This window comes from Empidonax traillii, unplaced genomic scaffold (genome assembly GCF_003031625.1).
Source record: "Empidonax traillii isolate 1590-97213 ecotype Southwest subspecies unplaced genomic scaffold, ASM303162v1 scaffold516:size646513, whole genome shotgun sequence".
NCBI lineage: Eukaryota > Metazoa > Chordata > Aves > Passeriformes > Tyrannidae > Empidonax > Empidonax traillii.
The window spans coordinates 299,858-310,849 of NW_020955709.1; the positions used below are offsets into that span (position 1 = coordinate 299,858).

General features: G+C 53.1%; 1 protein-coding gene across 1 annotated transcript; it reads right to left on the reverse strand.

Moving 5' to 3' along the window:
- Positions 1-78: 78 nt before the first annotated feature.
- On the reverse strand, positions 79-8,084 carry MLN (motilin). Its single transcript, XM_027896825.1, has 8 exons — positions 7,747-8,084; positions 6,770-6,939; positions 6,574-6,665; positions 5,213-5,608; positions 3,197-3,322; positions 1,697-1,813; positions 974-1,082; positions 79-215 (listed from the first exon to the last, which is right to left on the reverse strand). The coding sequence occupies exons 5-8, from the start codon at positions 3,311-3,313 to the stop codon at positions 208-210; spliced, it is 351 nt and encodes a 116-aa protein (XP_027752626.1). The 5' UTR covers positions 3,314-3,322; positions 5,213-5,608; positions 6,574-6,665; positions 6,770-6,939; positions 7,747-8,084; the 3' UTR covers positions 79-207.
- Between the last annotated feature and the right edge of the window lie 2,908 nt (positions 8,085-10,992).

Sequence of the window (10,992 nt, forward strand, 5' to 3'; positions counted from 1 at the left end):
CAGAGCCCTCCCTCTCTCCTTTCCCACACATCTCCATCTGGCTGAGAAGCACGAAGGATTGAAGGCACAAATCCTCCGTTTAATTATGCTGCGCATTTTATTATCTCACCTCAGATTTTGTTGTTAATCTCTTACAGATTTCGTTTACATAAGTGGAGTCTTTCAGATTTAGCAGCTCCAGCGCTTTCTTTTCTGATTCTGCAGATATCAGTCAGCTAAAAAGAAAAGAGAAAAGCACAAGTGTCCTTAAATTTGTCATTCAGTCTTTCAGGGCTTTCTATATTGTTTCCCACTCCTCAGCTCCTAAAGTGAAAGTTCAAAAGCAAACTGAAACCAGCACAGGCAGAACAACCCTCACTGGGACAGCAGGATCCTCTTACCTGGGCTTAAATGTCCCAAACAAGGCCAAGGTGTGGATGTGACTGTGGGGAGATCCACTCCACCATCCCTTAATCTGCAGGCAGGAAGAGCTGCACAGCAGACTGCCCCTGGATATTTTATTTGTTGCAATTCCCACACGCCGAGCCCAAAGGAAAAGGAGGATTTGCAGCAAATTCGGGTGTAATTAAGTGTTAGTGTTACGCCCCCATGCAGGGAGCTGCTGTTCGAGCTGGCTGCAGGTGCTGAGCTGCCTCGCAGGTGCAGCTGGAGTTATGAGCTCTCCTGGAAATTGCTCCCTGAAGACTGAGGACTTTTTGGGAGGAGGAGTAGGGAAGTGGCAAACAGCACCGAGGAGAGCTGCTGGGACGGGCTGTGCTGCCGCTGACAGGCAATATCAGCTCTAGGGCACAAGCAGCACCTTGTGAAGAAATAACCTTCCCAGAAAGGAGTGGTTGGGATCTGAGGGCTCTGTAAAGTGAGCAAACACGACACAAAAGCCCTTCTGGGGAATATAAATATCTCAGTGCTGATGAGCTGGTGAGGGGAGGCAAAGGCAGAATTGCCAAGGCAGAAATCAGCCTCCTGACAGTACCGTCTGGGGTGTCCTGTAACAGCTCTGCCAGCAGTTTCTCCAGGGCATCTTGGTATTTTTCCAGCTGCCTTGGGGTGAGCCACATCCCAGGTCTGACAGGAACAGCCTGCTGTGGAGAGAGCCAGAGAAATCAGAAGGAAAAGCTGAGGAGAGCAGGGGGAGGCAGGTTGGGAACAGCCAAGCTCCCTGCAGGAGTGGCTGCATGGACAGGCAAAGAGTTCCCTGTGTTCAGGTGGAAAAGCACAATTTTCAGACTTGGTTAACCAGGCAAACATGTCTTTGAGGGCTTAGCCTGGCACTTAAATCCCTAAAATTGTCCATTTTCTGCTCTGTATACAGACCTTGGGGAGTGCAGCTGTATGGGCCCAAGTTTATAAGTAAGGTCTTGCCAGTGCAGAGAACTGTGGGATCAGAGGTGACACCTGGAGCTGGGTGAAAAGGTGACAAGTTAACCCCAGAGCTGAGGCAGAGCTGGGAATTCCTGCCATGGCAAAGGCAAACCTCATGGTTCCATTTTCCTAAGGGAGAAGCCAGGTGGGTCTCAGGGGTGACCTGGCTGCTCAGTGTCCAAGATCATATATAGGGTATATTTAGGGTTTATTAGGCTTTATTATATAAAGGTAAACCGTTTCTCTGGTGCAACCTGGTAGGGCTGGCAGAGGACACCTCTTGGGCTCCCTGTGTGTCCTCGTGGGCTCCTCAGAGTGAGATGGCTCAGCATACCTGGATGGACTTGCCCGTGCTGACACCCACAGGGGATTGCTCAGGGAAGCCTTCCTCGTCCAGCTGCTGCAGTGAGCTCAGGGATTTCTTCTGCCCTCCCTTGTTCCTCTCCTTTTCCTGCAGCTTCAGAGCAGAGAGCAAATGGCACAGATAGTGATGCTGGGACATGATGTCCTGAGGGTCCCAAGCCCACTCTGCACCACAGCAGCAGCGTGATGCCCAGCAGCCAGGAATCCTCAGTGCTGGGCACGGAACCAGGGCCACAGGAGGTGTCAGCACTGCCTGCAGCCACTGTGGAATCCTCCCCAGCGTGGCCCTGGGGACTGAAACACTGCCATGCAGCAGAGGCTGCATGCTGGGGGCAAGGTCAGGTTACAGGATGGAGGGGGAAGGTCTGTAGTAAACAGGACACACGTGCCAGGGTTGATCAGTGCAAGGTAACACCGTCAGCAGGACGTGGCAGCTGAGGTCACTGACCTTACTGAGCTGGCCCAGAGACCTGGCCCTGGTTCTGCTCTGTGGCACTGGCAAGGCAGTTTAACTGAGCCCTGCCCAGGCTCATGGCACGTGCAGAGCTCTGTGCAGGGGCTGTGTGTTACCAGCCTTCCTGCAGGTCTGGGATGTCAGGCTCTTAACCATTCACGGGGCTAAACTTGGCTGCAGGACCCTCCCTTTATTGCCAGCACAAAGGGAAAAGCCAGAGATGCTTTGGAATGTGACAGACACATGCTCAGAGGAGCAGGGGCAGCGTTTGGGGGGCAGATTTCACCCACATACGTTCAGAAGCCCCTCAGTCCCTGGCAGACACTGAGCTGCAAGGGCTGTGATATATGAACAGTCAGCCTGGTGTGTGGGTCCCCACCATCCTCCCCGAGGACACTGAGGGATGACTGTGCTCCCCACAGGAAGAATTGCCCTCCAGTGAGTGGATGGGTGTTGGAAATGGGAATTTCTCCCGACACCAATGGGCTCTGCGGTGCGGGGGAAGCTCGCTTGGGCTATGTTTCAGAAGATGCAGTTCTCTCAGCCTGCCTGACACTTCTCAACAGTATTAGTTTCACATCAAAAGAAAAAACGTTCTCTCTGCACGTCCCAGAGGTGACAACCATCCGGAGGATGGTTAATTATTTGTTACAACAAAAGACCCGTCACTGTAGTGATGGGAGGCTGCAGCTTCTCCGTAGAAATTACAGCCACTAGCACAGAGGAAGGAAAAATGAGCCCATGGGCTGCAGGTGATAACCCACACAGGTCTGGCAGACCTCGTGGAGAGGACTCCAGGCTCTTCCTTTCTGGTCTCACACCTTAAGGATTGTCTGTGCCCTCCCCCATTGCCCTGAACTCTGGGAGGAGTGTGGGATGGGCTGGGTCACAGTGTCTCCAGTTAAACAGAGGGGCAGGTGATGGGCTGGCAGTGGCACAGTGTGCACTGCAGAGCCTGGGGGGTGAGGGCAGAAGAAACACCTTTCCTGGATCGTTCAACACATTTTGGAGGGTTACCTGCATTTTCTGGAAGTCACTGTGGGTGAAGAAGGGCATGAAGCCTTCGGCCTGTTCAGCCAGCAGAGACACCAGGTACAACAGGAGCAGACTGGCAACCACCTTCCTTGAAACCATTCTGAGAGCCTGAACAACACAGGAGAGGAGACAGCAGGCTAAGTGTGGACAGGGACATTGGACCACAACTCCCCTTGGCCTTGACTCAGCTGCAATCGAACTGCTGCCCCAGCTAACCAGAGGTATATTTACTCTTCCAGTTGCTCCTGAGCTGAGAATAGAAGTGTCTTGACTGACAATTCTCTTCTCCAAGCTGTTTATGTAAACAGGTTTGTTCTTGAGCACCATCTCCAGGGACATCAAGCCCAACCCTTCAGTTCTGCTCCAGCCTCCCTCCATCCACAGCCCTCCAGCTCTGTTGGTGTAAGACTCTCACACAGCCAGAGCAAAACACTCCCCTCAGTCCCACTGCCAGCACGGGAGACCAGCATGCTGTGAGAGAGAAAAACCATGACAGCTGTTTTGTTAATTTGGTTTTGCTGTTCCTCACCCCTGGAAGCCCTGGTGGACTGGATCTTTTAAGAAGCCTCATTGGGTCTGAGAGAGAAAGGTGTTTGCCAAGCTGTTTGCCAGCCTGGCTCCCTATAAGCCTGGAAGAAAGAGCTTTAAAAACCACCTTCGGAAGTGATTTAACTGTGACTTCACGTCAGGAGAGGACTTACACAAACATTAAATGTTCTCTTTAAATATTAAAACACTCTCCCTGGACAGATTTAATGAAGTCTGGTCGCACAGCTTAACTACTCCACCTGATTGGAGCCTGATCCTTAATTAGTTTCAGCAACCTCTTGGTTTGGACATTATTGAAAAGACATTGTTAGGTCAAATTTGGTTCCTGAATTAGATTTCCCACAAATATCAGCTGATATTGAACCGATGGCCAGTGGAAGTTAATAAATATTCCCTTTCCATAGCACCTGCCAGTCACATCCTCTCCTCACTGCTCAGGGCAGCACTGGGGCCATCTCCCCCTGCCCACCCACACTGGGGCACCGAAGCCACCCCCTGCCCTGGGACATGGCCCAGGGTGTCTCACCAGATGCACCATTTCCTGCAGGGAGCAAGACAGGATTTCTCAGGCTCTCCCCATTGCAGTGCAATATGTAACCTCAACAGCATCAATCTTTTGTGCCTTTTGATTAGTTCTATCACTGTAATAAAATACTGCTGTATACAAAGAAATAAACCCAGTCACCACCTTCATCTCTGCTTGACTATCCCTTTGGGAGCTGATTCGCTCCCTCTTCCCCCACAGAAACACCCACACACACTTCTTCAGTTAAAAAATGTCCTTTGTGAGTGGCCCTCCCTTATTTTGCAGGCAGGACATGTTTCCCAGCCCAGAGATCTCTCACTCAGCTCCTCTCCAGGCAGAGTGTACTTTGTTGTTAGTGAATTCCCAGTTCTGAAGGGAAAACACAAAGCAGGAGGATCCCAAGTTCAGCATCAGCACAACAAAGTACCCCAGGCACGTGGGACTGGGCACAACAGTGCCAGGTCTGCTCATCCCCCTGTGAACTGGGAGAAGTGACAGTTTGGGGGCAGGAGGGGTGAACAGCTGGTGTGAGCACAGTGACAAGACAGGATGTTTATCTGTGGAGCTGGCTCCCAAAAAATCCAGTCACTCCTGTCAATAGGACCTGCCTGTGACTCATTTTGTCACTTGAGCTCAGAGCAGGTCCCCCAGCTCGGAGGGCACCCGGGCTGCCAGTGCCTCTGCAGCCTTGGGGTCTGCTGGGTGCCCATGGCAAGGAGGAGCTGCTGCAGTCAATGCTACCCTGATGGGGGGTGAGCCAAAAGTACCTTCCCCTTTGTTCCAGCATCGATTTTGTTCCCTCCTCCTCCTCCTCCTCAGAGCTCTCTCTGCTGGGGCCAAGACATGCCAGTAGCACCAGCACATCTGAGTGCCCACAAAGTGCCCACCCTACCAAGGTGTGCCAGCAGGGACCGTGCACCTACCTGGGGAGTGCAGCCACGGGATGCTGGAGGTCAGACCTCTTCTCCCTCCTGTTCCCTCCTGGGTGCTCCTGCTGGCTTTGCCTCCCTTTATATCCAGGTGCAGTCACTCACCTGCGCAGGTGCCCACCTGTCCAGCTGCCAGACAGCTCCTGGCCTGCATGGAAACAGGCTTCCCAGGCAGGGAACGTTGTTATCTGCATTGGATTTTTTGGAGTTTCTGGTTTCCAGGCAGATCCCCTTTGCTCCCTCCCTAGGTTCTGGCTCCAGCCTGGCAGCAGCTCTCGGTGGGTGCCACAGCTGGGCAGTCCCCTCAGGCAGATCTCCTGCTGCCTCAGCTTCCCCACCTGTGACATGGAGAAATTCTCTCTCCTGCCTTGTCTTTGGAGATCCTGAGCCCTGCAGGACGAAGTTTTCATCATGTGAATATACCAGCAATAAAATGACACCTGTGTCAATTATATTTCCACTGCAATTGACAAATCACTGTAATATCAAAGTTGCCACTCTGAGTCTTCCTGTGGCCCCTTTTCCCATCCTCACTGAGCATTTCCCAGTCCTGGGCACACAGGTCCCCCTCGGGGACACAAGCCCTGCACTGACATCCCTCTCCAGACAGTCGAGGTGCTGAGAGTGGAGGGGTCTTGTGTAAGAACTGCTCTGGGCTCCCCCGAGACCGTCAGACAGGAGCTGATGCTGGAGGGTTTGAGATCAGGCCAGACACATCCCAGTGCTGAGCGTGAGGAACCTGAGAGAGCCAGGCAAGAGACAAGGAGGGGGAAATGAGGGGAGGCAATAAGATCTACCTGCATCAAACAGCTCCATGGGGTGTAAGGGCAGGGAGTGCAGCAGCATTCCTGCCTGGCTGGGCAGAGCAGAGCTCCGGCAGCACGTGCGAGATACCCGAACAGCAACGGCCCGGCCCGGGCAATGACATTTGTCACCCAGCTCCACCACAGAGTCAATACCACACCGACACCCCACGGGGCCAGCAGGGCCTGCTGCTGCCACAGCCATCAATAACACTCAATTTGGGCCAGAGCCCTCCTGCCAAACACGTGCCTGTCACTAAGGCGCTTCCCAGATCCCTGGGCATTCCCTGCACTTTTATCGCCGGGGCCAAGCTGTGACACTGCCGGAGGCGTCAGCACAGCTTCTGTCCCTGGGACCACACGTGGGCTGATGAAAGGACTTTACACACACCACCGGGGGGTTTTCCCCCTTTCCTTTCCTAAACAATTTGCACAAACCCCATTTGACACCGGCTCTCACTTTAATTGACTTTTCCAGTCCTTTTTTGCACGGTTATGATGGATGCAGCTGACGAGTCAGCAGATGGTGCTGGGAAGTGACAAATTAGTTACCAAGAAAGGTCACTTTTCCAGAGCACTAAACTTTCCCATGTCTTGTCCCCTTGCCCCTCCAAGATGTGGCTGGTTGGCAGCTTTCCACCCGTCTGCGACGGAGTCTTCAGCATCGGGAAGGACAACCTTCCAAATCAAACAGGGAGATGAAAATTAATCATATCTGTATTAGCTGCATGTTACCTGCCAGCCTCACCTCTTAATTATGCAAGAGTGCTCAGAAAGGAAGGAATCGTGGAGCTGAAAATAAGGGATCTGACTCCAAGTCTGCAGTGGAAGCGCCAGGGTGGGTGGGAGCAACAGGCCCCTCTTGGCTCTGGGTTTGCCCAGTCCATGAACGCAGCTGTTGGCACATTCCCATTGTCACTGCAAAACGAGGATAAATGAAAATAAAAAATCCCAGCTGGAGATCTCCCTGCCAGCATCATAATGCAAAAACCCCATCCTGCTGCAGCCCTGGCACAGTTTGCAACCTGCAGCCCCCAGAACTCCCCTCGGGTTACGGTGCCAAACCGCAGCAGAGGTTAGAAGTTCAACAAAAATGGGATGTGTGAGATGGGGCTGGGTGCAGTTCTGCCTGTTCCTAAAGTTAAACGTTTGGCATAACTGGGAGTAATTTTCCCAGGAAACTGGCAGTGGAAGTGCAGTCCATTAAGCCGTGTATCAGCTGCAGTGTCAGGGAAGCGAGGCAGGAACGAGCTCCCTGTGCCAGAGGCACCGAGCATTTGTCTCCGTGTCCTGTGCTTTCCCCTCCAAGCCGCCCTGGGCTCGGGGTGTTTGGCAAGTGGCTGCAGAAAGCAGGAGATGGGAGCCAGGCTGAGTCTGGCTCTAAATTCCAGCCCGAGGCCTCTGCAGTGGTGGGGAGCACGGGGGGGACTGGGGAGCACTGAAATCACACCCTCCTGCTCTGGGCAAAGCTTCCAGCTTGGGGGTGAGCAGCAGAGCTCCGAGACACATGTGTCTCATGGGACACATCACCCTCTTCCCCCAGTATCCAACAAGCTGCTTGGATGGAGCTGGCAGGCTGGGAAGGGGGACTGGGCTTTATGCAGGGCCAGTTGCTCCCACAGCCCTGCCAGACCCACAGCAGCCATCAGGCTTGGAAAGAACACATCAGCAGGCCCCAGTTCCCTTTCCTGGAGCTCACAGGAATCTCTGTCTCACCTCACTCACATGGAACTGGTTTTGCCTGGTGGCAGATGAGTCCAAAACCCGGTGCAGGCTCTGCTGGATGGAACGGCTGCTCTCACACAGCGAGGTCGGCGTGGGAAGGGGCTCGGTTTGGGCTCGGGAAGCAGGAGCAGAAATCTCCTTTTCCCAGCCCAGGCACATCCTCCAGCTGCTGTCACTGCATGGATGTGTTGCAGATTTCACAGGCTCTGAATGCTCCTAATGAGTAAAGCACCAGTGGCAAATCTTAATGCAGTTTTCCAAGTACTAATGCTCAATAAACATTTGCAGAATCACAGGCTTAAACCATGTTGATTTGCAGCATAAATATTTTAAGGGCCCAGTCTTCCCCCTCCCATCCCCAAACTTGCCTGGTCCCACTCGGATTCCTCCCCATGGCTCTGGTGTAATTCAGGGTAATTCATGGCCATTCCTGAGTGAGAAAATGCATGAAAAAAATCCCTTTTTCTAATAAAATACATTTCTGTGCTTGTAAACACTTCCTATTCTCTCAATCCAGGAACAAAATAAACAAGAGAAAAAGGTTTCCTTGCTTCATTTTTCTACATTTTTGGTCACTCCTTTGCCACCCTCTCCCTGTGCTGGAAGAAGTGAAGGGAGAAAGGAGAGGAGGTGAGAAAACATGATGGGATGCAGCTCAGCTGTTACCATTTTGGTTTTCAAATCCAAGCTACCGAGTTTTCACTCAAAGGCTCAGGAATATTTTTAGGAATGGTAGAAAATGCAGCCTCATGCACAGTGAGGGGCTTTAACTGGCTTATCCTGTGGGACTGGGTGCCCTCCCTCTGTCCTTCTGGGGTGCTGGTGGCTCTGGGCAGGCGGTGGGAGAGCCTGAGATCTCCCATAATCCAAGTCCTGGGCTGAGCTCAAAGGCAGGGAAATCACTCAGCATTTCAGTAAAAGAGGTCCCTGCCCTGCTCACAGGGAATATTTATTAGATTTGATGAAGAGCAATTCAGCTTTTACACACTCCAGGCACCCACTGACCTTTTATTTTCTCATTCCCTCCTTTCTTCCTGCTGTTCCCGTATCAAACACCAGCGGATCAGGTTCAGCACTGCAGGACAACGCACAAAGGCACCACAAAATGCACTCAGTGGCTGTTTGTGGGGCTGCTCGGGCTGTCACAGCAGCAGGAGGAGGATGGATGATGTTCCTGCTCCCACAGGGGGGCAAAACTCTATCCCTGCTGGGATGTGGGGTGAGGAAAACCAAATGGAAAACTCTGACAGCCACAGAAAGTGACACAGAGACACTGGGGCCTGTGCAGATCTGATCCCAGCAGAGGACTCACATTTGATAAAATACCCGTTTAATCCGTGGATATTTTGCTTAGGCATGGAATAGCAACCTCAGCGAAAGCCTCTCAACCACAAAAGCTTTAGAGAGCTAAACACTAAAGATTGGCAATTAAGGAGAGTAAATATTAATGGAAGGAATGGAAATACCCATCATTTTTCCAGACAATCCTGCCCGTGCCCTGCTGCTCTGCACGGGCCCTTCGCATTTACTGCTCCCTGGAGCCCCGGCAGCACCGCGTGCTCAGAGCCATCCTGCAGGGCTGGAGCTGCAGCACGAGCCACACAGGGGCTGCAGGGAGCCCACATCCCACGGGGGAGGCAAAAGAGGAGCAGGAACCGCACAAGAAAAGGGTTGTTGGAGCCGTGTGGGATTGGCTGCTGCAGGTCAAGCCCCAGGCGGCACAGCCAGAGCCAGAACCGTTACATAAAGGGATGGGGAGAAACCCGGCCTGGGCTGGATGGAAGAAGAGAATCCAATTACAGGATGAAGGACACAGGGAGAGGACGGACACATTTGGTCTGGAGCAAATCCCTGAAAGGTTTTAAAGCAGGGCCGGCAAGAAGAGGACCAAGATGACCTGCGGTGCAGCACCCTCAGCCACCAGCGAGAGGAGCAGGGGCCTTGGAATGGGGCAGAAGGCAGAGAATGGGGCTCTGCAGCTGACTGGGGTGTGACCAGGGCACTGACAGGAGAGATTCTCCCCAGGACACCCAAACTACCACCTGGTCATGTTTTTTCCAGGAGCAGGGACACCAGTTTGGCTGTTTATGGTGCCATGGGGACACTGGAGTGAGGAGCCAGCCCAGCCAGGCACCAGGGAACAGCACTGCTGGAAAGAGAAAACAAGCAGGCAACCCCCAAATTTCCTCTGTACTGCTTCCCAAAAGATTATAACCCAGCTGCCCATGTCACAGCAGTCTCCAGGCTTCCACTGAGAAAACCAAAAGCTTGTATTAGAAAGGAAAGAAATAAATTGACCCAGTTATGACAAAACGAAGCAGCGTGTGTAGAGCATCGCTGTGGAGGGCTGGGAGCAGCCACTACAAGGCCCTCGGGAATAACAGGGTTCCACTTCAAATGAGATTTACAAATTAAAAATAAAAGAGCTGGATTGTTTCCATGTGCCTGAACCCCCTTTTCTGGCTGCTCAGCCAGGCTGAAGGCTGGGCCACAGCAGCACAGTGGACACTGCAGAATGAGGGTGGGGAGGGGTCTGGGCACATCCATCCCTCTGGAACTGCATAAAAGCCTTCCTTTTGCCCTCTGACTTTGCAGTCAAGCACCTGCCACTAGTCAGGCACAGGAAAGCTTGGAGAGAAGAGCTGGACATAGATCCCTGACCCCCAGCTCTCCCTGTTAACTCCTGTCTGGCTCAGATGGCCCATAAACCAGAACAAAGTCCAGCGAGGGACTGACTCCAGTTTGCAAGATGGGAAGATCTCACTGGGGCATCTTCACCATCACCCTGTCAGAGCACAGCTTGCTCCCTTGTACAGCCCCCAGCAGGCAGGGGCTGTGCCAGCGCGGGCTGTGCCAGTGCCGGCTGTGCCAGGCAGTGCCAGCAGCTCCTCCGTGGTGCTGCAGGGCTGGGGGGACTGTCTTGCACACCTGCCCACTCTGCTGCAGCCCCGGGTTGTCACCGAGGGAGGAGTGTTGACAGCACCACACGGAGCAGAGCAGGTTCACAGCTGAGCTGGGATTGCTCAGCTCCTTGGCAGGAAAATGACGGGGCCCAAAGACTGTCTGTGTCTCCAAGGAAATCCTACGGTGCTTGTAGAGACATTACCTGGATCAGCAGAGGGAGGAAGCGCCTGGGAGCTGACAGGGGCCTGCCTGCTTGCAAATACCAAGAGAAGAGGTTGGCGTGGTGCAGCTTTGCCCGCTTCCCAGCTGCTTTCTGGCTTAGTGTATCCACCCCTGTGGGGC